Here is a 26,484-nt window from a genome sequence, read left to right as displayed (position 1 = left end):
CTGAAGTTCATGGTGATTGCGGGTGAGTGAAACTGAAAGGTCGTCCTGTGACTGCACCCTTGGCTGAGCTGTGACTGTACATAATATATGGTGCCTGTGTCGGTAGTTAGGATTGTGAAAGGTATCTGTTGTTGTTTTTATAACAGAGGGCACGGGTTGGCAGTCACATGACTAACAGAAGGAATTTGAAATGGTTGAATCATCTGTTTCACACATCCCGGGGAAAGCTTCTGCCTGAGACTTTGCAATGCGCTTGTTCGCTGGAGAAGGAATTTAGTTATCAGGTTATATTTTAAAATCAGGTTATCAGGTTATATTTTCCAGGAGAAAATACCTGATAAATTAAGTGACTTTTCTGATACTCTCACATTGGAGCGTACTGTTTCATCACTGGATTGCATGGGTGTGAGAATTCACTGGCAGATGAGGACCATCCCTACACAATGGAGGTATTCTATGGGACTTACTGCTTTCATGCTCCAGGTGACAGTGCTGCTTCAAACTAGTTGTATCTTAGTTATTAGGGCATCTATGGGTAAGCTGGAAGACTATTTCAGGAAGCACGTATGGAGGAGGCAGGAGTGCTAACTGTGTTACTTGCAGTCAGAAGGACTTTGGCTTTTGACCTTGCTGTAGTTTCTAGGGATCTATTTCCTGCTTTTGAATTGAGCACTGGTATTTCAAGTCCTCGCTTTTTTCTTTAAAAATGAATGCTAAGGCAGAAAGCTTCTATTTCTTAGAATATTGCCACTTTGCCAGTGAACCTTTCAAATTCATTGATCTGAAAATGTAACGCTTTTAACACATTCCAGTTCATTTGCTAAGAAGTGTAAAATACAATAAAATTTGATTACAGTGCTGGTTTGCTTTATCACCTTTGTGGTAAATCATTGTAAGAATGTGAAATTATGTGTGAACTTTAAGCTACCAAATCCAGTAAGTAACACAAGATCTTAAATAGTTTTGCTCTTTAGAATAAACTGTTTAATTTGCAGAAGTTTTATTAAGTGAACTCTGGAGTTCTCAGAGTCCTGGAAGTCTTGTGGGTTTAGACATGCTCTCCCAGCATAGCTGTGGTCTACAGGAATTCAGGTGCTCCAAACCTGGGGGATCACTGTTTGAATCCGTGGGTGAAGGATCCAGAAACACATAGTAGAATCTTCCTAGTGGAAATCTCTGGCTGATTTCTTGATTATGTTTCATTAAAGTGACTTTTTAAAAATAGCTACAACTAATTTTTCTTTTTTTTTTTTCACATCTCAAATCTATAACTGAAAATTCTGCCATCAAATGCATTGGAATTACTACAGTCTAAAATTTCTGATTAAAATATATAGGGAGGAAAATATTTTTCCAGCTGACAAGTATAAGGAATGGCAAGCAAAAAGAAAAAAAAGAAAAGAACACATCCTGGAACGTGTAGCTCAGTCATCTTAGGGTATGGCTGTTCTTACTAACAGCTGCTGTAATGTTCTTTGGGTTACAGTATGTAATAGCTGCACTGTGTGTCAAGTGCAGTGATTTTATGCTGTGCATTGATTAATTCTGTGCTGCATATGTCAGTGCTTTTAAGAAGTTTAAAAGTAAAAGAGACAATAAAAAAACATTCGGTCATCTGGATTGTATTTGTAATCTTGACAAAGGGTATAATGTATTTTTGTAATTTGCTTGATCTGACATCAGCAGAAAGGAATGCTTGCTTCTTCAACATGTCTCTGGTTCTTTCTTTCCATGTTCTTAATTCTGTTTTTTTATTTTATTTTATTTTATTTTGTCTTCCTTATTCCTGTCTTCTTTTACTCTTCTGTTTTTAAAAAATTAATTCCAGATTCATTTCTTTTGCATTTCACCAGCAGTTTCTCTTTTCAGACTAAGGTGTCTCTATTTACATCATCTTTACACCTTTCATTATGGAGTCGATTTAACTGAGCAGATGTAGCTCTAATAGCACTTGTGGTGTTTTTTCTGAACTGTAGATGCTTCGAGAGCACAAGTCTATTATTATTCAGAAACATGTAAGAGGCTGGCTGGCTCGAGTGCACTACCGTAGGACCTTGAAGGCAATTGTTTACTTGCAATGCTGTTACCGGCGCATGATGGCCAAGAGGGAGCTGAAGAAACTGAAGATAGAGGCTCGGTCTGTGGAACGCTACAAGAAGCTTCACATTGGTTTGGAGAACAAGATCATGCAGCTGCAGCGGAAAATTGATGAACAGGTAAAGCTCTGGGAGTCTTGTGTTTCCTTCTGTAGCACTGGGCATTCACTGCAAATCTCTTCTCTGCTGAATAATGCTGAGAGAAGAGAAAAGTAGACAGCAGTTGAACTGAAATCTTAAAACATCTGTTTGTGTCTCTCAGAAGCACTGAGAGAAAGCATCTACTCCTTTAGCTTCAGTCTTTCGTTGGAAGCACTCCAGTTGCTCAATTAAAGGGGAAGGTGATATGATCAAGTTTGGTGTTTGTTTGATTTTAGTTCAGTACATTGATGTGTAAACTTAGAGACCGGACTGTTCTGCCACCTCTTTGAGCAATTCTCCTGCAAAAAGATACTGAAAAGGAGGGAACTGCTCTCTTGTTCCCCTGTCTCGGTATATTCTGTAAGCAACCAGAAAGCTTCCTTAAACCAGAACTTCTCCAACTGCTACGATGTCTCTTTTGTGTTTTGCAAAGAACAAAGAGTACAAATCTCTGCTGGAGAAGATGAATAACCTGGAGATCACATACAGCACAGAGACAGAGAAGCTTCGGAGTGATGTGGAGAGGCTTCGTATGAGTGAGGAGGAAGCTAAGAATGCAACCAATCGTGTTCTCAGCCTCCAGGAGGAGATTGCCAAGCTCCGGAAGGAGCTGCAACAGACTCAGACTGAGAAGAAGACAATTGAGGAATGGGCAGACAAATACAAACATGAAACTGAGCAGGTAAGTATGCAGTCCGAGGTGCATGAGCAGACTTACAGGAGCCTGGTGTCCACTCACGTTTTGTCAGACTTAACTGCTTTGGTTGTATGTCTGGTATTTTAACAGTATTTTTAATTAGTGTTATAGCTGTACAACAGTAAATAGGTCTGATATCTAAGTAATTGCACCTGTGCTTGAAGAATATGGTAAATTTACATATTGTGTGTAAGTACATTTACTTGGTCTATTCAGATTTTTATATTGAAAGAATTTGCCAATCTGAATACCCAAGCTCACTCGATTAGTGCAAGACAGCACATCTTACAAAGAAATCATTTTACCTACCTAGAGAGTACAGTTGTATAGATGTCTGAAATCAGTTTCATGCATCGTATTCAAACAGTACCTACTTATATCTTGTCTAATTTAAATAATTAGCCTGCTCAGTTCCCGTATGTATGGACACTCTAGTTAAACAGGTTTTGACTAACTCCTTATCTGTGCTTTAAGTACAAATGTAGCAAACAAGTTGTTTAATGTTACAGTTACTTGTTGATATGGAGCAAGTTTTGAGTATTGGAAGAGCCATTGTATCATTATGTGGTGCTGCCATGATGCATTTCAAGGCCAGTTGAATGAAAAGAAAAAATATTAATTGATTAAACAGAGTGACTCTGATATATCCATAAACAGGGACAAATGAGTAACTGGCAAACCTGAGCATAGTTGAAGTGGCACAGCTTTTGGGTGGATGTTAGATTACTGTATTAACAAATGCAAGGGAATAAACAAGAGAGCTAGCAAATCTGTTCCTGTTTTAGGAAGATATTGTTTTAAGAAATAAATTACATCTTGGTGACTTCATTGGAAAATGGCATAATGGAGTAGTATAAGGCAGTTTCAGCATCTGATCAGAAATGGAATAAATGCAAAATGAATGGGAGAATTTGAAGTGAGGTGTACATAGGAAAGTAATTTGAGAAATGAATATGTCACAACTTAGCTCCCAGATTTAATTATCTGAGAGACCAATAAAAGCCTAAATATTTGTACTCTTACAACAAGGATGTAATTGCTGTTAGAGCTGTTGATGGAAGATGAAATGCATTCTGAGCCAGATATTTTGTTATCTCTCCAGCTGGTATCAGAACTGAAAGAGCAGAACACATTACTGAAAACAGAAAAGGAGGAGCTGAACCGCCGCATCCATGACCAAGCAAAGGAGATAACAGGTTGGTGCTGTTCTCTTTGCTCAGATTTTATACTTCATGTTTGCTTGTAAAGCACACTCTACTGGCTAAATTGAGATAATATGCTGTTTTGTATTCCTCATTAGATTAATAGTTTAATTTCTTTGTTGTAAGAACTCTCATATGTCAGAAATATTTACCGTTTGAGTTTTTCACTGTGAGTTTAGGATCTTTTAGGTGAGGATTCTTGTTGCAAAGTTTTACGTTGTAAAAGAAGGCTCTGATGTTTAATTCAGTGAATCTACTGCAGCATAGTTTTCCAGTGTGATTTACTGATTGTGAAAGCAAATGTTGTGGTCCCTGTGTAGGCAGACATTTGAGTGCCTGATGCTTTCCTCATTAGAAGGTGTAAGTTTGATCCAAAATTTCTGAGCCCTACGAGCTGCTGTGGCAACTGCTGCTACCACTGTGCAGACAGCAGCCAGAAAACCATAGCTCTAGATGTGAAGGTTATGGTGGAAGCAGCTGTGATGAGAAGTGCTTGACTTGCAGAACATCTCACATCTTGCTTTTGAAATAATGCATCATTGGCCTGGTGCCTCTTCCTTCTCCCTCCTGGCATTGCTAATGAAAGCCAGAAGCAGGAAAACTGACTGAGTGAACCATTCTGTGCTTATCACAGTAAGTCTTTGGTCTTTAATATATCTAGCTTGATTGTCCCTACAGAAGCACAAATACCACAAACCAGCCTCACATAACAGGATGCATTCAGTATATGTTCCTAGTGCAGTCCTGTACCTACGGGATGGATGAGCTGCATGATAGGTAGAAACTGGAGTTCTCATTTTGGGTTCCTGTTCTCTGTGGCAGAGACAATGGAGAAGAAGCTGGTGGAGGAAACGAAGCAGTTGGAGCTAGACCTGAATGATGAAAGGTTACGGTATCAGAACCTGCTGAATGAGTTCAGCCGCTTGGAGGAGCGGTATGATGACCTCAAGGATGAAATGAACTTAATGGTGGTAAGTGGCGGAACGTGGGAAGTCAAAAGCTGTTCACAGGTGTGTTTAGGCAGAATCTATGGGTGTAATAGTAACTAACTGCTCTCAACCATCCAGTTTTTACTATACCTGAAAGCAGAGTTTGTTGTTTTAGTTATTGATTAATTAGATTTGCTCAGGCAAAACAAATGCATTTAAAATAGTTGGGTTTTTTTTTTTTCTCTCATTTATTTTCATTTCTGTGGTAAAAGACTAAATTTCTGCTTGGTCTTTGCTAGGGATAATGCATATGCCCTCAGCCCTTACTTTGCCTTGAAGTTATTCACACGTTTAAGGCTATTTGTACCACATTGACCTAGTATTAAATTGTTGATAGCTCTACGAATATTGTATGTGGCAGGACAAAAAAGTGTTCCTCACTCCAATACCTGGAAATCTAAAGAATTCCTGCTTGTGTTTTTCTACCCTGACTGAACCTTTCCTGTGAAATGAGCTTTCCTTTCCCACGAAATGCTGCACTGCTGCTTGATACTGCTGCTTGATTCTGCTTCCTGCAGCAATACTTGTTAGCATATCATCTGATCTGTCTACTTAGATTTCTTTGTGAACTACTTCTCATAGATTTAGGTTGCACAAGAGACCAGAATCAAGTACATTTACTTGTAAATAGTGGTAGCTGTGGAATAATAACCAAATATATTACAAGCTAACTTTTAGGTATGAAGAGACAGTCACAGGAAAAAAAACATACAGTGGTATTGATTTGTTTAATTTGCTCTCCAGAGCATCCCCAAGCCTGGACACAAAAGAACGGATTCAACTCACAGTAGCAATGAATCTGAATATACTTTTAGCTCTGAGATCACAGAAGCAGAAGACTTACCACTGAGGATGGAGGTAATTTTAAAAAAAAAAAACCAACACAACAAAACTTTTCATTGATCAATGACTGAGTTCATTCCTATCTCTTTTTTTTTTTTTGGTATATGTGCTTGTGAACACTATATGTTGAGAAATCTAATGCTAAATCTGTCTAGTTTCCATTTCCTTTTTGAGAGTAGCTCATTCTGTAGTTAGCTGTAATCCTATTTGAAAAGACTTTGTGAAAGAATGCTTTGAATTCTTTCACATCACAGAAAATGCAGACTAAACACTTGGACCTCCAATTGTTTTGCATCTGGAAAAACATTTGCCTGCCAGTGTTTATAAGCACAATCAACTTTTCACCACAAAGTAGGAACTCAGAAAACCAATGAGAGTTCCTGAGAAGTCTGTATGCCAAGTATTTCGAGGATGAAAAGAGACAAGGTGGCAGGCTGCACTCTTAGGGTGTTCAAGAAATGTACTCCCTGTTTGGGGTGAGAACCTCACATCAATTCGTATTTTCTCCGTTTCATACAGACAAATAAAACTCAGAAAATATACTATCCCTTGGAATATGGAGCAACACAAATCACAGATTATTTTAAAATATTCAATAATATGATTCTCTTTAATGAATAATAACCAGCAGTAATTGTTTTGCATCTCCAAGCCTTCTCTGTATATTCCAAGACAACTGTACGTTTTGTCCCTCTCAGTCCCACAGGAGTGGGACTACTAACAGCAACAAGCTGTCAGGTTTGTGCTCTGGCTGTGCTTGGCAGTTGGCAGATGCATAGTTTTTTTGTGCATACCGGAGATTTTTATAACTGTGAGCAATCACAGAGCTCCCTCTGTTTGCCCTCTAGGTTAGTTATCTCCACAATTTGTTTTACAGGCTGTTTTTGAAAGCATCCATGGAAAGTGATTTTCCATCAGGGAGGCAAACACCACGACACATTCCTGCTGACATGTGTTCTCAGCAGTGTCTTTCACGATTTGCTTTCTCATTTACACTTTCCACCTTGCAAAATTATTTCAGAAAGATGCTCCCATCTTTATAGGCAGTTCAGAAAAGGACAGTGCAACTGTGTGTGATTGGATCTCACTTGCAAGCCAAATAGCATCTTTTGGCTAATAGACTTATTTAGTTGTTATTCTAGAGCCAATTTTGGTGATTTTATTTTTAACATAAATGGTAAAGAAAAAAAAGTAACAGTAGCGTGACTAAGTGCAGCACTGTTAAGATTAAATCTATATTCTCTTTAATATATGCTGTTAATTTTAAGGGGGTAATGACACAAAACCATATCACAAAAACAGACACTATGTCATTATGAAACAATAAAGCCAGCAACCTGAAAGTCCATTTTCTTTTTCCTGAGCTGCCAGTGTAGTTTATGAGCCTTCCTCTCAACAGTGAGAGATGAAATGGAAATGGCTGTACTTGCTTATCTGCTAAGTCATTATTATTAATTTTCTAGTTCCTTTTCTAGGCTTCAAAATTTTATGGTGCACTTGATAGTAAATGCTTTAATCTTCTTGCTACATAAAGTACAAAATGGCTGATGAACAGTTTTTTATGGACCTTTGGATGGCAAATGCTGGTCCTTGCCCAGAAAATGGTGAGAAAGCTAGTGGATTAGTCCCAGAACAGGCTGTTTAATTAGCATAATAAAAGCAAAAAGGCATGAAATACATCTCTTAGTACCTTTTTATGTCATCCCACTAAATTACCTTGGTTAGTCATGGACCTAAATCTATACTCATCAGAGAGAGTTCTCTGTATCTGAAGAACTCACAGGAGAGATAATTTGAAATGGGGAGAAAAAACAGAAAAAGCATTGGTTGCCAGTTGCTTTCCAAATGATTCTAACCACAGACATTTTTTTCTCCTTCCCCTCCAAACAAGTAAGATTAAAAGGTATGCTTAATTATAGGCTACTGTCTGCTAGATTGTCCCTGGTGCTTCCTTTTGCTAGGCTGTAGGCATAGATATGTTTTATGTGAGTAGATCCTTTTTTGAAATAGCATTCTGACAGCTGATGAAACGTTTTAGATGCCAGTAGTGAACTCTCAGAATCAAGTAACATTTCTGTGTGTCATTTCTTTTCCCCAGTCTGTTTTCCCTTTTTTACTTACAGTAGTGCTTCCTTTAGCTCTGGAAGTGGAATACGTCTTGACTTCCTTCTGTTCTTCCTAAAGCAGGAGCCAAGTGAGAAAAAGGCACCATTGGACATGTCTCTGTTCCTCAAGCTGCAGAAACGGGTTACGGAGCTGGAGCAAGAAAAGCAATCCCTGCAGGATGAACTGGACAGAAAGGAGGAACAGGCTCTTCGTGCCAAAGCTAAGGTGTCCTCCTTCTAGCTGATCAAATGCTGACTCCAGAGTATCTCTGATGAAATATCAGCTGTGCAAATGCTGACTGGGTTTTACTAAGTCCTTGTCTTCCCCTAGTACTTGCTTTATTTTACCACACATTTTATGCCTGGTACTTAGTACTGTCAGGACTCAGTACTAGCTACTGATGATTTACTTTTCCAAGGTTTCTGAGATTGTATGATGGAAGTTAAAAGGAACCAAATGCACTGGGACTTTGGTGTTTTGTTTATTGAGGAATGAAAATATAACAACCAACTTAAATGTTGGGGAGAATAAGTAATTGGTAATTTTAGGCAGAATAAGAAGTACTTTAAGCAGAGCCAAAAAGCTGAGATTAGACAAGCTTGCTTAGCAGATTTTAACTGTAATTCTCTCATATGGCATCCTTAAGTACTCGTAAAAATACTAAACTAGTTTTGGCATTTGTTTCAACAGTGAATATATTAAACATTCTGGCATTCATTGGCTCTGTTTCATTACCTGTGACAGGTACATGATTTTATTTACATTAACCAATTATGTGCCTTCAACACACAATTAAGTGAGACCATGCCAATATTCAACTTAAAGTGCTCAGCAGTACCAGAATGAGCATTTTCTATAGGAAAAAATTTTCAGCTCTCTTTCCTTTTCCTGCCCCAACTAAAATAAGGAATAGAAAGGATTGCTTATTCCTTTGTGTTTTTCACACTAATCTGTATTCTTTCACAGGAGGAGGAAAGGCCTCCAATAAGAGGTGCAGAGTTGGAGTATGAATCGCTCAAGGTAAATCTAAGAAGGAGTTCTTTGCTATTTTCTAGTGAATATATTGCCACCAATTATATGTGCTGGTGTAGTATGTTACATCGGCTCTGCTGTTTCAGAATATTAGCTAGAAAAACTAGAATTAAAGTTCTCCTGGAAGTATTTTATCGTAAGAATATCTTTTTTTTAATAAGGTATAGAGTGTATGATTGGGGCTTAGCGCAGCTTGCAAGTTAATTTGGGCAAAGATAGAGTGATAAATGTAGCTCTGTATTTGAAACATTCTTTAAATTGACACATACCTTAGGCCACTAACAATTAAAACATTTCTTAGCAAACCTGAATGATGCACGATCTTCTTATCCTGTTGGCTGCTGTTTGGGAAGCTTGCTTTGTTGTTGTTGTTAAGGGAAGAATAGGAGAAAAAAGGATTGTTGCTTCTTTTTTCCTTTCCCTTCAAATCTACATGTACTACAGTACACATGTGTGGGTTCAGTCTAACAGTAGCCCTATCTGTGAAACCTGTCGGGCATGCAGCTGGGGACTGGGGAGGGATTGTTGGGTTTGTTGCAGATGCTCAGCATTTCTGCCATGCTGTTGGCTGATGGGATTGTCTCCATTTTTTGCAGCGTCAAGAGCTTGAATCTGAGAATAAAAAACTGAAGAACGAGTTGAACGAGCTGCAGAAGGCCCTCACAGAAACACGATCTCCAGAGGTAACTGCTCCTGGTGCTCCAGCATACAGAGTTCTCCTGGATCAGCTGACTTCAGTAAGCGAAGAACTGGAAGTACGCAAGGAAGAAGTGCTTATCCTGAGGTCTCAGTTGGTTAGCCAGAAAGAAGCTATTCAACCCAAGGTAAATTACCAGTCAAGAGGTTCACTGGGTAGTGAAGTTATATTGTGTAACTCGCATGCCTTATTTAATTTATCAACCTGCTGGAAAAGGCAGAAAAAATTATCTACATTTCAAAGCCTTTCTAAGTGTTTGCTATTCATCCATTACTGGTGCATAAATTGCAGCAATCCAAATTGGGAGACTGTTAATAAACCAACCTTGGGATTATCTACCAGCATCTCATGAAGATATGCAGATCATAGCAAGCTGTCAAATACAGACTGTCTGGCCAAGATCTCCCCAGACTCTTTTAATGATGCAGAAATGATTCTCATTTGGAGCAGTATTGTATTTCTTGCAAATTATGTAGTTTGACTGGGAAATTTACTGTGTTGTCAGGAATTCTTTTTAATTAACAGTCCAGCAGGAGGTGCGAGGATCAATTTCTGCTAAACCTAGGCAGGCTCATAAATGACTGCACACAGAAAAACAATAAAATCTTGTAAAGATAGCCTATGAAAATATATGAAATCCATATTATTGCTTGATAGGTGACATGTCTTAGAAGAATAGATCACATTCCCTGAAGTGTATTTTCTAAAAAATAATAATAAAATAAAGCTATAATTCTGATGAGATACTTAGCAAAGTAATAGCTTTGAATATAAGTTACTTAACCTGAAAAGGTATCAGTTAAACTAGTAACTAATCAGTTCCATTAAACTGAACTCTAGCATTTGCAACTGCAGTCGGAAATTAACAGATACATCTTCTCTTTCCTTCATTTACTGCAGAAATGTGTTTATAGTTGTCCAAAATGAGTTGAAAGTCTGTGATGCATAGAGGTGTATGTACCTTGTTTCAAATGATTTAATTATAAAGCAAACAAAACTCATTTTCCTATGATATTTTTAGCACTATAAGTGAATTTTTGAATAGAAATCCTTGAATAACTTATTCTCAGTGATGGTGGGACCAAATTGTGATTTTTTGCATTAGTTATGAGGAAAATGTGAAGGTGACCAGTGGGATGGCTAACAGTTTATTTATTAGATTGGACAGCTGCAGCTCAGACAAAATTTTCTAATGTTTTGTTTCTCTTCTTTCTTGCCCACCAATTTGATTGCCAGGAGGACAAGGTACATGTTATTTTCTACAGTTGTTAACCAGAACTATTTAATGTGATCAAACAAACAAACAAACAGTGACAAATATTTGAGATATCATTTCCCTGCCTTTTGTATATAGCCTACATGTATCAGAGAATCATAGAATGGCCTGGGTTGAAAAGGACCCCAGTGACCACCTAGTTCCAACCCCTTGCCGTGTGCAGGTCGCCAACCAGCAGCCCAGGCTGCCCAGAGCCACATCCAGCCTGGCCTTGAATGCCTCCAGGGATGGGGCATCCACAGCCTCCTTGGCAACCTGTTCCAGTGCGTCACCACCCTCTGTGTGAAAAACTTCCTCCTAATACCTAACCTAAACCTTCCCTGTCTCAGTTTAAAACCATTCCCCCGCCCATCACTGTCCGCCCTTGTAAACAGCCATTCCCCCTCCTGTTTATACGCTCCCTTCAAGTAAAGGAAGGCCACAGCGAGGTCTCCCCAGAGCCTTCTCTTCTCCAAGCTAAACAATCCCTGTTCCCTCAACCTTTCCTCGTAGGAGAGGTGCTCCAGCCCTCTGATTATCTTAGTGCCTTTCTCTGGACTCCTTCCAAGAGCTCCAGTCCTTCCTGTGCTGGAGCCCCAGGCCTGGATGCAGTGCTGCAGATGGGGCCTCACAGGAGCAGAGTAGAGGAGGACAGTCACCTCCCTCTCCCTCTGGCCACCCCTTTTTAATGCAGCCCAGAACACAGTTGGCCCTCTGGGCTACAAGCACACACTCCTGGATCATGTCCAACTTTTCGTCCACCAGGACCCCCAAGTCCTTCTCAACAGGGCTGCTCTCAAGGAGATCTTCACCCAGTTTGCATAAATACCTGGGATTGCCCCGACCCAAGTGCAGCATCCTGCACTTGGCCTTATTGAACCTCATTAGGTTTTCATGGGCCCATTTTTCCAGCCTGTCCAGGTCCCTCTGGATGGCTTCCCTTCCTTCCTATGTATCGACTGCACCTCTCAGCTTGATGCATTTGAAGTTCTTGAGCTTTACTTTGCTGTCATTGAAAAACCATTCTCATTATCCTTTCTTTGTCTCCTTTATCCCTATCTTCCCCTTCTGCACAAGGAAATAAGTTGCTTCAAAACAAGCTGATTTAACAACTTTGCACTGTTGGTTTATGTTAACCTGGACATGAAAGGAAAGATCCATGAATCAGTGTGGTTGGCTCAATCAGTGTATCCTGCTTAATGTGTTTGAAGAGCAGGAGCAGCGTCGTGATTTACAAATCAGATCTCTACAGCAAAATCTATACATTTCACAAAAGAGTTCCTTGATAGGAAGGATTCCTTTATAGTGTTTGTTACCTTTGACATGCAGTGAGCGCAGTCAGGACTCAAGTTGTAATCTGCAGATACTAGACAGGAATTGCTGAATGTTTGATTAGAAAATTTAGTTGAAGACAGAGTATTTGGGAAAAAGAGGAACCAAACTGACTTTAAATGAGAGCTGCTAAGTGTTACAGCTATAGCAGTTAGAGTAGTCTTGAGGATGTAAGAGTAACTAGCATTTTTTCCATTAGCACAGAAGTAATAAATACGTTGCAAAGGCAATATTGGCAGTGTACAGTATTTTTACAGAGTAACAAAAGAATTGTAGAAAACTGACAAAGATCTCACTGTAATCTTGGGAATAATTTTTTGAGCAGCTTATGTGTTTTATTATTAGATAACACCAATTGTATTAGGCATAAGAGAGCTGTTCTCCAAAATTTACGCCCTCAAAGTTGTTCCTTTGAAAAATTTTACTCAGGAAAATAGCACTTAATTTTTTTGGAAGTCAAAAAGAAAAGTCAGAATTACAGCTCTTGAATTTGTTAGAGCACTGTGGTAATTATCCACGGCGGTGACTAAGATCAGACTGGCTTAGCTGACTGCAAACACTGATTATTTATTTCAAGTTTTACTGAAATACTTTTACTGAAAAGTTTTACTGAAGGTGAAAGTGCCATAGTAACATTCAAAACTGAAACAAAAATTGCATTTTGATGATATCTAGCTTAAAAAATTTCCAGTCCTTGTAAATTATTGCCTGCTTTGTCAGAGCATTGAAAATATGCAAAGACTTTATTTATGAGATTTGGAAATAAAATTTAAAACAGAATTAAGCTGCATTTGTAAACTTGTTGCAAAACCACGCTGCTTGAATTTCAGTATGTAGTAATATTAACCAAATGCAAATCCATGATTTCCTTTTCTTTTAGATGATAAAAAAAATAATGAAACAAGGTTTACAGATGTACCCAATCAGTAGATAGATGATATTTCAGCATGTTGTATGTGGTCATTTTAGAAGATACACCAAATGGTTTTAGAAGTTACAGACTAAACTCTTGTTTCTGAAGTACCCAAACTCACTCTAGCATGCTGCTTAGGTAGGGAGGGTCCCATGTGAGTAACGTGACAAAAATATGGATTCAAAGAACAATTACATTGTTAAATTTACCCTGGCAATCCTCATTCTTTTTCCAGAATACCATGACAGATTCTACAATCCTCTTGGAGGATGTACAGAAGATGAAAGACAAAGGGGAAATAGCACAGGCATATATTGGACTGAAGGAAACGAACAGGTACATGTTCTCTGTATTTCATTTACAGTCATTTGCAGTGTGCCCTGGTACCCTGAGCATATCATGTTCAGTAGGTTATATCCACTTAAGTGTAAATGCACAGAGAACACTTGTATTTGGGGTTATAATTTGATTTGATTAGTAAAACTGCTGTGTACAGTATTTGAAAGGATTAAGAAACAATGGGGACATGTCAAATCATGATTCCTGGACTTGCACCTTCTTAGTCTTTAATCAACAATATTGCTCAAACTGGGTTCTGTTCCACATGCTATTTTTTTATTTTTGTCCAGTAGTAATCATGGTAGTCTGTCATAATATGTATATTGTAACAGCACGAAATGAGTAACCACTTGGGCTAATGCCACAAGCTAAATTTCATTACTAGGAAGAAATACATGTAAACAGGAGAGGTATTTCTCCAAGTTGCTTTATAGAATTGTTTCTTTCTCTTTTATTGTAACTATAATTAAGTACGTAATGTCCTTAACATGTCATCTCATCACCATCATGTATCTCTCTTGTATTTTTTTAAACACTTTTCTTGGAAGGCAATCTCCCCAGGACTATCATATGCTGAATGAGGACGGAGAACTTTGGCTGGTTTATGAAGGGTTAAAACAAGCCAACAGGTTACCAGACTTCTCAGAATGGCTTTTTCTTCATTTGCATCTTCTCTTCTAGCTAACTGTGCCCCTTGCTTTGGCTACAGTATTTCTTTTTGCTTAGAAAAAAATCTTTGTTGGATTTCCTCAAAGTTAGTTGCCAAAGTTTTTGGCTTTCCACATTCTGTTATTTGAGAAGCTAAGATGGTGGCAACAACTATAAGTAATTCTCAAGAATACTTGCACAAAAGTAGACTGTAAAATGCCAGATCTGCAAGAGGAGGAGTTTTTTAACTGTGTATCATTTGTGTGCCTTTACGTTGGATATCAAAGTTAATGTACTGTTGGAATAATTTCAGCATATTCTGAATAGCTATGTCTTGCTCTCTTTATTCTGACTTGGGTTCAATAAATGTAACATTATTCTCCCACACCTCTCTATGCAAGAATCAGAGTGTAGCAGACAAGAAGGGGAGCCCACAAGAGAGAAGCAGTTGTTAGTTCATCGTGGTGCTGGCCAGACCTCAATACAGGCACTGTGGCTGCTGCAAAGCCGCGTGCTGGTCAGGTCATTGAGCAGCTCACCTGGTTAGGAAATGCAGTTCTGGGCTGTGTGTGTGACTGGGCCTCTGTAACATATTCTAGACTTCCAAAACAGTCATTAGTCATGTCCTGGCACAACAGATTTGCAGTCCTGATTTTCTTAAATATACACATTTGGTAGCAGTAACTACAGAAGGAGCTGTTTTGCAGCGAATGCTACTAACTGAAGTCTTTCCTTCCCTTGTGCTTACAAATTCTAATCCTAACATGGTCTGTGAAGGTGTAACTTAGAACAAGTGTTCTGCAGAGCAGAATGCTCGTGTGAGAGTGAGCGCTCCGCGCCTCGGCCTTTTCATCCTAGCACTGTAGAGACAACAAGCTTTGTCTTAATAGCAGAGCAGTGCAGGTAAACGACTGTTTGCCCTCGCGTGCTTGATCTGTCTGGTTACTAATAAATGTGGCTGCCTAATGCATATTTAAACCCTGAAAGATTGTCTAATTGAACACTAGCAGTCTCCAGTAGCATCACTTCCTGTGTGTGTATATTTATGAAATAATGAGTCAGAGCTCTTGGACAGTACCTTGCAAACATGAGTTAATCCACACAGCACTACTTTGAAGGAGGCTCTTACATCTTATTCTCATTTCACATAAGAAGAATTTGTGACGTGAGTTGCCCAAGGGAAGAGAGCAAGTCAGTGGCAAGGGTGAAACAGAGCTCCTGGATCCTGGTCCTGAGTTTGGTTCTTTAGTTAACCGTTCCCGCACAAATGGCAAGCTCTACAATTCTGTGACAGGCCTCTTCAAAATGTTTACTTTAGTGTAAGAATATAAAGATGATTAATTGTAGTTGAATGGTTTCTGACTGAACAAAGTTAACTCTAAAAAGATTTGCCTTTGTTAATATTGCAGAAACCTAGCTTAAGAGTATAGACTGTCTTCATTTTACACAACTGATAGGATTTGGGTAGAGGTAAGACCTCTCTTGCCCCTTTACAAGCAGTAGCAGTCTGTGAAGGCGTAGCAATACATTCCTTGCCACATTCTCAGCTGTACCATGCACAGTATGTGCTCCATCACAAAGGAAATGCAAAACATTGTTACAATTAGTTTCTCTCCACTTTTTGATCACACAAACTTAATTTAATTAGAAGGCATACTGAAGGGTTTAAAGAGTACTCTGCCTTTTTCATTTTCCTTTGCGAGCCATTGCTAATTGTTCCTGAGCAGCAGCTAAACTCCCTCTGAGAATTTGGGATGTGTCTTACCAAGTGTGATCTTACAACTGCTGCTCAACTTCTTCAGGCTGCTGGAGTCTCAGCTGCAGTCACAGAAGAAGAGCCACGAGAATGAGCTGGAGTCACTGCGAGGTGAGATCCAAAGTCTGAAGGAAGAAAACAATCGCCAGCAGCAGCTCTTGGCGCAGAATCTGCAGCTGCCCCCAGAGGCCCGCATTGAAGCCAGTCTGCAGCATGAGATCACCCGGCTGACAAATGAGAATTTGGTAAGGGCAGTGATGTTGTTGGAGCAGGCATGGGGTCTTACAAGCTTGTCTGTGCCTAGAAGTACTCATTGGTTTTCAGATGGCAGCCTCCTGTAAAAAAGCTGCTTGAGTGCATGGATTTTATTTTTTTTAAGATAAGCTAATGGAAGAAAGAAACTAATGACTACTGATTAAGTCACATCATTTTAAGGACTTTCTTACTTTGTGGCATAGAAAAGCTTGTGAATCCCAGTATAAAAGTGCTGGTTTCAACCAATGAGTTTAATCATTCCTAAATAGAATCATTGATATGCATGAAACTTAAAAAAAAATATTATTGGTGAGCAGTGGTGTTTCCTCTGAAATGTTATTTTGTTGAAAAATGCTGATGTAGTTCTTTAATTCTTCAGTGTAGCTTTTCTTCCTCTTTCCCTTCCTGCCTGAAGCTACACAGGTCGTCCACTGTGTTATGAGCTCCAGGTATTCAGTGTTTTGCTCCAGAAAAAGAAACTTAGTTAGGAGTTACTTGGTTGTCTGGTGTTCCCTGTTCACTGTACCTCATTTTTGTATGAAGGAGAGGTCAGGTGAAATACCTTTTCCTGTGAAGGCGTATGTTCATCATGTACAGGATAGTTCATTCCTGGGGAAATTTTCAGCCCATGCTGAGAAATCATTGTCTTATCACTGTTCATTAGCTTGGAGTTCCTCTGTGTAAGTTCTTCTTTTTAGTAGAATGCTCTGGGCTACATAGGTTGCTCTGAAAATAATGCCTCCTATTTATTTCCAGGGAAACTACAACAAATATAAATAGCACAATAACACTATTTGATAGAGCAGATTTGCAGCTTCAAAACACTATTTTTCAACAGTCACCACCATTAGCTATGCATTTTTGCCAGCAGTAATGAACAAGAGCCTGTATGCTTTGCTTGTAAAAATCTGCACCTGTGGAGGAGACCTACTGTGTCACAGCTTCAATGATAGTGTTGTTGCTACAGTGTACCACCCAGCACCTCACTGTGCTCACATCCACTGTTTGGTGTCCATAAAAGTTCAGCAAGTGTTGATGAGTGAAGGAATTCAGCTCCACGCCTTTGCTTCATATGTAATTCCATGTCAGACACCATTCTGTCAGACTGCCCCTCTGCTGCCATCTGTCACACAGCAACAAAATGTAATGGAATATTGGTGGGAAGGTTCAACCTCTATTGCTGTACCACCAACATCAACCTTGATGTCATGGTCAACATAATAAAATAAGAGGCATTACTTTTGGAGAAGCCATTGTACTTCAGGGAGAAAATTCAGAGCTCTGAGTGCCATTGCTTTCTCTAAACAAGCCAAGGTGCTGTTTAGGGTGTCTTTTCTGCTTACATACGTTACAGAACTTTTCACTGTAAAGCTGTTGTCTTAGGTCCGAGGTTTAGAGCAATATCCAGTTCAGCTTAATAGCTCTTGGAAAATCGATTGAAAATATGTTATACATATATCTCAGTAGGAACTGACTCCTCCTGGAAAAGGTAAATGGAGAATGTTTCCATCTTGGACAGATCCCTCCTGCTGCTTAGTCGCGTGTTCTGAGTTTTAGCCTTTTTTCCACCCAGAGAACAGCTCATCACATGCTGTAATCCGAAGACAACAGTCACGTAATTACATCCCAGAGGAGTTTTCTTTCTTTACAAATGCAATGAATGTAATTTTCCTTGTTAAATATAGACTCATTTGTTAGTATTTCACTACCAATATTTGAGTATTGCAAATCTGCTTCAAATTGGGAATAGGCTTCTTTTCCAATCGTAGCCCCAGAGTACAAATAATTTACAGGTTTCCCAGGTGTGATGTTAGAATAGCAGTACTTATTGCAATCCCATCTTTACTTGCACAAGGAAGTGTTCTTTCCAGAGTCTTGAAAAGATTATATCCCAGACTTTCACCGTGTTATTATTGCCCATTTTTTAAAGATCTGGCTTGTGTGCCTCATCTGCATTAGCTTCTGTCTGGGAGAGGCTGGAGTCAGCACCACACCTAAGAACTGAACTGCTTCAAATTAGAGATCTTTGATCTTGCATTGATCTGATTGCATTTATATAGTGCTAAATGAAGTATTAGTGCCTGAAAGGGAGGGGGAAAAACAATCCTCTACCTATTTTTACAGTTTTATGAGGAGTTGTATGCAGATGATCCCAAGAAGTATCAATCGTACCGGATTTCCCTTTACAAACGGATGATTGTATGTAGATCACATCAATCCTGCTTCCTTGTTGTCTCGTTTGCTATTTATGGAGCACTAATTAAAAAGCAGGCTGCCTCCCTTTCTGCCTTCCAAAGGAAATCCCCTGCAGAGAGCTTCATGATGCCAATTATATCCTTCACTGCTTTTTTTGTTAGTCTTAGTGTCCTCTGTGTCATCTGTGACTCTTGTTGATGCACAGTTTTGCTACTAATATGTCTTGCACTGTGAGCAAAGCAGTTTCTTTTTGAATTCTACTTAATTCTGCCTCTACGCCCTGAAAAGGAGGTACGTGATGCAAAAGATGCTCAATTTTCAGGTCCATTCTTTGCTCTAAAATTTCGACACGTTTAAATACAGCTCAGCAAAATTGAGGCCTGATCATACAGGTACTTCTAAGGTTAATAATGCCTGAAAACGTAAGTACTCAAATCTTGGCCTTCATTTTTTTAGAGATCTCCTTACAGTGCTGACAACTGGAACAAATAAACCTGAATTAAAACACTTACAGAGATCTGTAATTAATATTTTTCGAACGTGAAATCTGACGGACAGCATTGGAAATACTAAAAATAATTTATTTGCATAATAATTAAAAATGATAAGCAGAGGTAGCAGCATACCTGAACTTGAAGGAATATAATTTATGAAATTCCAGATCTCACTGAGATGTGACATCTGTTAATTTGTATAGTGGAGCCACGGTGCTTTTAGGAAAGGTGCAGTATCCATGGTGATACTCCTGATGCAAGGGGCTCGTGGTCCCCTCTGTTCTTACTAGTGCAATGAAGAATCATGCTTACAACAGCATGTTTTTTAAAAGCTTCTTTCAAATGCATATTCTGGAATGGCTTTCAGATTTTTTGAGCTGGAGGTTTTGCTTCCACAACAGCTTACAGGAGTATTCACAGGTTTCTGGGGAGTGTTCCTTTGAAAGAAAAATACTGCCTTATTGCAGTGTAGGTCTTTTAGGTACCAGGTGTTGTTCAAGAACAGAATACAAAGATGGTTCTTTTAAGATCCCAGCTTCAGTGTAAGGAAATGTGGGAAATGTGATGATGCTAAGTGATAGAGAGCATTATAAGATCTGTCGTATATTGAATGTTTATGATTTTGGTGAATGTGAAGGCAAGTTAAGTTCTTTTTGCAGATAGCTCTTTCAATGTTCTTATAAAATGAGTAAGTTTGAATAATGAGTCAGTCCTGAAGGCATGAGTAAATGATGCAGAAGTACAGGACAGCTGTTAAATAATAAAGAAAAGCATGTCAGTGAGGCGTTTGGAAGAGCAGAGAGGAAGCTTTAGGGAGATGAGTTTGCAGCCAATGCCTTTTGCTGTGAGAACTGACCTAGTTTTGAGTGTTTGCAGAGTATACCTGCCTCTGAGCTTTGCCTTTGTCGTGCTACACAACTTAATAGCATTTGCAATATTTGTCTTGTGTTATAGGCAGTGTACCAGCTTGTAAACCTCAGCCAGCGGATGGCAACACTGTTCAGCTTTCCTCACCACCTTGTAGATTCTAACAACGCTGATTTTCTGTCACATTATGGCATTTTCTTATATCTTATCTGTCTCTGATTTTAATTGACAGGATTTGATGGAACAACTTGAAAAACAAGACAAAACTGTTCGCAAATTAAAGAAGCAATTGAAAGTATTTGCTAAGAAGATTGGTGAACTTGAAGGTACTTTTGAGAGAAAGATTTTGTTTTACATTTTGTGATCCCATTGTCATTATATCTAGCTGTCTTAGTGGCAAGGAGGGTGTGAGGGCTTCAGAGCATTAGCCTCTGCTGATTGATTCCAGAAGATCCACTCAGGGCTCCCTTTGTTCCTTTATAAAGCTGCAGAAGATTTGTCACCATTTGAAAGCAGTGAGTAAGAGGAGGTTGATATTTCTCTGAAGATGGAAACCATTTAAAATAGTGTTACCTGGCCTGTTTGTGTACTCAAAGATAGTATCTGTTTTTGTCAAGATGAAAGCAGTATTAAATAAGAACCAGATGGAAAAAGTACATCCAGTTTTTCTTTGATAGTGAATTTCTTTATCACTGGAGCCAAGAATGCTGAGGTTGTCTTTTTCAGATTGAGGTTCCATTTTCAGGAGCTGGCGAGACTTGGGTATGAGAGTACTCAGATATGGACAAAGTTAGTTCTATTTTTATGAGCTTCAAAGTGTGTTGCCTTAGGATCTCATGACTGAAGAGACTGAGAGCTTGCTATGTCTCTGCATAAGTAAAACCATTGTAATTGTTAAAAGCGATGGATGATGTTAAAAAGATAAAGTATTTGTTTTTAAATAATTCAGATCTTAATCTTTCTAAAGCTTTTTATGGCTGTCTGCATTTTCCAGAAACAAGCTCAGTAACTTATCAATTCTTCAAAGGAAGAATGCTAACCCCAAGATATGTTTATAAAGAGTGAATCTTCTTGTTTAATGGGTGTTTTGTTGCTAAGTGTTACCCTTAACCAAAAAATCACACTTTTCTTAGTTTTATATTTTACATTTCTTCACTAGAAATGTAAAAGTTTCTTCCAGTATATGTTGGAAGACATTGTAATGTTTCTTTTCATTTCCCTTCTGAAGTTGGTCAGATGGAGAACATATCACCTGGACAAATCATTGATGAACCTATTCGTCCAGTTAACATTCCACGGAAGGAAAAAGACTTCCAGGGGATGTTAGAATATAAGAAGGAGGATGAACAAAAACTAGTCAAGAATCTTATCTTAGGTAAGTGTCTTTCTCATTTGCAGCCTTCTTTGCTCTCACATACTCTGACAAATAAAGCAAATGATGAGAACACAGAAGTTGCATAGCATGTTTTGGTGTTTAGTTTATCTGAAACTCCTAAATGTCTGTTGTAATGAAATGTCTTTTAGTCTGATTAGAACAGAGCATATTAATATGTCCACATATTTTCAGCAAGCAGATATGTTTTATTCAGCTCTGAAATTTTACCAAGAAAGTGTCTCATGCTCGTAGTTCTGCTGTTGATTCTTCACTGGCCACATTCTGGCACACAGGTAGAATTAACTTGGAAGTTGCAATTACTATGTTAACACTTTCCAGAGAGTTACCAGTTAACAAAATAATGTGTTTGTTTTTTCCAAGAGCTGAAACCACGTGGGGTAGCAGTCAACCTGATTCCAGGACTACCAGCATATATTTTGTTCATGTGTGTACGCCACGCAGATTACCTTAACGATGACCAGAAAGTGCGCTCATTGTTGACTTCCACTATCAATGGCATCAAAAAAGTGCTGAAGGTCAGTATGCTTGGTTTAGGAGAATGCTAAATGCAAATTTACGTCTGATTGCATGTTAGATAAGTGAGGAAAGGTCTATCAGTGAACTGACTCTGGATTTCTGAGCAGAGAATTCTCCCACAGAAGTTACAGAAAGTTGGGCTAATAATCAAAAAATTACAGTTGATAGCATTTTCTCCACATAATGCCATAGATGCTCTGAATGAATTAAAAAAGGATGATCTTGTTTTTATTTTGAATAGTCTTCATCCTCTGGAGCTATACTTTTAAAGCTTTAGATGCAGTAGCTTGTTGGGTAGTGAGTCTTCGTAAATCTTCTCCAGAGCACGTAATTAAAATGTTTCATTTGCAGTGTTGGTTCACAGATTTCCATACTAGCTTCATCTGCTAATTTTACTGGTGATAAGTTACTGCCTGAAGTCTTTGCAATGAGTTGACTGGAAGAGTATAGGCCAGGGAGTGTTGTGGAGGCAATATTAAATGATAAAGATGCTTCATGCCTTGTGGAGTATTCTTACTTTCTAAATAAAGCAGATTGTTTGGTAAACGATCCTGCAGGAGCTTAGGTATTCATAGAAGTATTGGACATGTGTCAGTGAATGGAGTAAATGCTATAGAGGTCTAGAATTACAGAAAACAGATGGTGTTTGAGTGTATTTTGTCAAAAACTGTACTTTTCAAATATGTTACTGAAATACACAGTTTTATAAAACATCAGTGGATTTTAAGTGTTCACCCAGCATTTCATTGTTTTATTCCTCTTTCTAGTCTTTGTTGAAATGTTTGTTTTCATCTTCAGAAAAGAGGTGATGACTTCGAAACGGTGTCTTTCTGGCTGTCCAACACCTGCCGGTTCTTGCACTGTTTGAAGCAGTACAGTGGAGAAGAGGTAAGCAGTGCTCGTGCTCCATTTCACTGCTCTATAATACCATTGTCAGCACTACACTTTAATTCCTTAATAGCTCCAAGTCTATTCAGAGTCTCTTAAAACAACTGCACATTCTGGAATGATGGTGACGACATCAGTGGAAAGTAGTAGGAGATGAAGTCTGATCCCGTTTCACTTTATTGCAGGTCGAGGCCCCAGAGGTTAGATAGCACTGTATTCCTGAAAGTGCCAGCTCAGATTCAGTTGAAGAATATGTTGCTATTACCATTTTTTGTAATGATTCGCTGAAATTCAACAGGCCATATTGAGTGCTTTAACTGTAGTATGACAGACCACTTCAAGTTTGGAGGCTACAGTACGTCTAATTCCTTCTTCAGACTTACCTGTGATTTTGGCAATAAATGGCTAGATTATTATGTCCGTGTTGGAGTGGAAGGGCAGAGTCTTACCAGCTAGAAAGCTGACACTTTGTTCCTATGTCACATGTTCAGAGTTTCAAGTCAAGGAAACAGACATTGCATAAGTCAGAACTGAAAATAAAATCCTAGTATTCAATCAGAATTTCCAAATTAAAGTTTTGAGAGGTTGCAGCCATTACTTTGAAGTATTTGCCAGTTGTGTTAAAAAATCTAAATACTGGTTTTATTTTATATTCTTTTATTTGACTGAAGCAGTTGTTTCTGTGATTTTATTAATGCAGGGGTTTATGAAGCATAATACACCTCGTCAGAATGAGCACTGCCTCACTAATTTTGACTTAGCTGAATACAGACAAGTCCTGAGTGACTTGGCTATTCAGATCTACCAACAACTGGTCCGTGTGTTGGAGAACATTCTGCAACCAATGATTGGTAAGGCAGGGTTGAATTCCTTAAGCTGTAGTACTGAGAGGAAAATTGTGATGGCAATAATATGTTGTATCTTATGTTTATTCCTGAATGATACAATTTTATTCATAGTTCTTCTGGTATTCTGTTTATAGATGACAAGGACTGTACTGAACAAGTGGGATTAGAGCTGGCTGGTTCGTCTGGCAATGACAGAACGAATCAATTTGCGTTGTAAATGTTTGTCATAAGTCACGTGTTCACAAGAGAAACCACTGCTAGGACAGTCTGATATTTGTGTGTTGGGAAAATTGGAGTTTTGTTATATGAGAAATCATAATTAAAATGAATATGGAGGAGAAAGTGGCTGGCCATTATTATGGGCAGCAATCAGCAACTAAATAGGTAGCAGTGGTGAAGCTCACATTCAGAGAGTTTTTCATTTCATTGTCAGACAGTGTTCTCTCTAATTTTCATTACACTTTCTGATCACACCTTTTAGAAGAGTGGAACAGCTCTTGGTGTGCTGACTCTGCTGCTCATATGGCCAGGTGGATGAAAAGAGTATTTTGCTAAGCTACAGTTACACCTTCCTTTCAGACACTCTTGCTGGAATATCTGTTAAAATGCTGTCAGCTTAGATTTTGCAAAACGTAGCGGGACCCTGAAAGAATTGCTGCAAGTCATGGTAGTGTTTAGCAGAAAGCCCAATGTGATTTTTCTGTGTAAATAGCCAACAGGATTTTTCTGGTTTGCACAGCATGCTTGCACGTAGACTATTTGCAGTCATTCAAATGTTGTCAATCTTACACAGTTTCTGGAATGCTGGAGCATGAGACTATCCAAGGTGTCTCAGGGGTGAAACCGACAGGGCTGCGGAAGAGAACATCCAGCATTGCTGATGAAGGAACCTACACTTTGGACTCCATTATTCGCCAGCTGAACTCTTTCCATTCCGTGATGTGTCAGCATGGAATGGATCCAGAGCTGATCAAACAGGTTGTCAAGCAGATGTTCTACATCATCGGAGCTGTAACACTGAATAATCTTCTCCTGCGCAAGGACATGTGTTCTTGGAGCAAAGGAATGCAGATAAGGTGGGAGAGCTTTTGTCATGCTTTTCTCCAACGTGCTGCTGAAAATGTTAGTGAGCTCTTGGCTGTAATTTGCTGCTTCCTGTGGTAAAGCCACCTTAGGCTGTTCCTGCATTTGGCTGCAGTTGTCCAAGGTGTTCTACTGGCATGTGCCAGGAAACGTAGCCAAGGCGTTCCCTCCCTTGGGTAATATTGTAAGGTGTCACTGTGCATTTGTATGAACAAAATCTCATTTGCCTTTCCTCTTACGCTTGCCTCATCTCCACAGTTAATAGGAACAGAAACAAATGGGGAAAGGCACTCAGTGGAAGTCGTCAGCCATGGTTTCTGGCTGTTTTGAAACTCAAAATGTCCTGCCTTAATTGAAGGGAAATAGAAAGAAGATAAAATTACAGAAAACTACAAGTGTGAAGGGAAAGCATATAAGGAGAAAGAAAAACTGAAAGAGAAACGGACATGCTTTTGATTCGGCAGTAATTAAGCACTAATGTTTTTGTATTCTAAACTCATACAGGTACAATGTGAGTCAACTTGAAGAATGGCTACGTGATAAAAATTTGATGAACAGTGGGGCCAAAGAAACACTGGAGCCCCTCATACAGGCTGCACAGTTGTTGCAAGTGAAAAAGAAAACAGATGAAGATGCAGAAGCCATTTGTTCAATGTGCAATGCACTGACTACTGCCCAAGTAATCAAACTCTCATTCTCTTTTTGCTGTCCCTTTTAAGCAGTTCTCTGTTCCACTGTGTTTGCAAGACCTGCCTGCATTGCTGTCACAGACAGGTCACACATTTCTAACATTGCTTTGAGTTGTATAACTAAACAGATTAAATTGGAGGGGTGAAAAAAAGGACTAGGTCTGATGAACAAGATAAGTTTTGACCAATTGAGAGGAAACTCAGTACATTGTGCAGTGTGTAGCACTATACTTAGTCTCAGGCTGCAAAAATCTTCAGAGAAAAGCCTTCACTGGTATCTCTGTTCCCCAGGTAGCTCCGCCTAGGATTCTAGGAAATTATCTTTCTGCCATCTGAGTTGGCATCCATTGAAGATAATGGACAGTTCAGGCAGATCTGTTGTCTCAGGGTTTGCAAACAAGAGTATTAAGTTCCTGTACCCATTAGCCTCAGAAAGGCTGAGCCAAGTGTATCTCAGTTGGCAGCACAGCTGAAGGCTTCTCTGTAGGAAGCTTAGGTTTTGTAAAGACAAGCTGCCCTTACTTTAACTGTGCAATGTATGCTTAGAATTTTTACGGTAGTAACAGGATCCAAGCATCTTTGGTTATTACTGAACATTCTTATCAGAAAAATAAACAAATTTCTGTTTCTTTCATAGTGGTGTCAGCAGTAGCAGTGACATTGGCACAGCTGTTTTGATTTAGTAATGCACTGATTTAGTTCTGAACTGAAAGAAGGTATAATTCCATGTGCCTCAAGTGTTTTCATTCTGTTGAAAAGATTTTTTGTTTTTTGAAGATTGTTTGTTTTTTGAACAGAAAAAATGTAAAAGACCAAAGAAATGATTGATTTGTTTATGTAAGTTTTATATGTTTAATTCATTACTATTCAAAGGCACTGTGTTGCAGTTCAGTCTTCCAGTGACTGTAGCCCTGCTTTCAGAGCAATTGCTCACTCCCTTGAAAAACACTGAGGCCATAAGACTCTCTTGAATGGAAGCTACAGAAAGCCATAGGGAGTCAAAGCTAGGAGGAGAAGTGCAGTGTGTTTCCAGGGCATGTAGGAATGCAGTGAGCTATTTATCATCTGACTTTCCCACAGTTTGGTATTTTCCCTATGCATGGAAGAACTGGGGTTTCTACCTCCAAGGAACACGTGTTCTAAGGGTGCAGGTTTAAAAATAACTTTGAATAGATAGTGACATTTTGTGTGAATCAATGAAACAAA

The 26,484-nt window shown here is 38.9% G+C and overlaps 1 protein-coding gene across 9 annotated transcripts in view; it reads left to right on the top strand.

Annotated features, from left to right (window-relative positions):
• The window catches only part of MYO5A (myosin VA), a 96,511-nt gene that overhangs the window by 65,615 nt on the left and 4,412 nt on the right, over positions 1-26,484 (top strand). For 2 of the 9 annotated variants that reach the window (XM_048956848.1, XM_048956854.1), the window contains exons 21-39: positions 1,977-2,216; positions 2,671-2,919; positions 4,037-4,130; positions 4,959-5,107; positions 5,870-5,983; positions 8,153-8,299; positions 9,041-9,094; positions 9,703-9,930; positions 13,539-13,639; positions 14,191-14,271; positions 16,093-16,291; positions 18,426-18,500; positions 20,091-20,184; positions 21,087-21,233; positions 21,615-21,769; positions 22,569-22,658; positions 23,359-23,509; positions 24,300-24,582; positions 25,094-25,268. In XM_048956848.1, the coding sequence (XP_048812805.1) occupies positions 1,977-2,216; positions 2,671-2,919; positions 4,037-4,130; positions 4,959-5,107; positions 5,870-5,983; positions 8,153-8,299; positions 9,041-9,094; positions 9,703-9,930; positions 13,539-13,639; positions 14,191-14,271; positions 16,093-16,291; positions 18,426-18,500; positions 20,091-20,184; positions 21,087-21,233; positions 21,615-21,769; positions 22,569-22,658; positions 23,359-23,509; positions 24,300-24,582; positions 25,094-25,268 (2,826 nt within the window). The remainder of the gene's footprint in view (positions 1-1,976; positions 2,217-2,670; positions 2,920-4,036; positions 4,131-4,958; positions 5,108-5,869; positions 5,984-8,152; positions 8,300-9,040; positions 9,095-9,702; positions 9,931-13,538; positions 13,640-14,190; positions 14,272-16,092; positions 16,292-18,425; positions 18,501-20,090; positions 20,185-21,086; positions 21,234-21,614; positions 21,770-22,568; positions 22,659-23,358; positions 23,510-24,299; positions 24,583-25,093; positions 25,269-26,484) is intronic. The other 7 variants (XM_048956849.1, XM_048956853.1, XM_048956851.1 and 4 more) reach the window with 7 other exon arrangements.

This window comes from Lagopus muta, chromosome 10, assembly GCF_023343835.1.
Source record: "Lagopus muta isolate bLagMut1 chromosome 10, bLagMut1 primary, whole genome shotgun sequence".
Taxonomy (NCBI): Eukaryota; Metazoa; Chordata; class Aves; order Galliformes; family Phasianidae; genus Lagopus; species Lagopus muta.
Note: the sequence above shows the minus strand (reverse complement) of the source record. Positions and strands in the feature narration are given on the sequence as shown.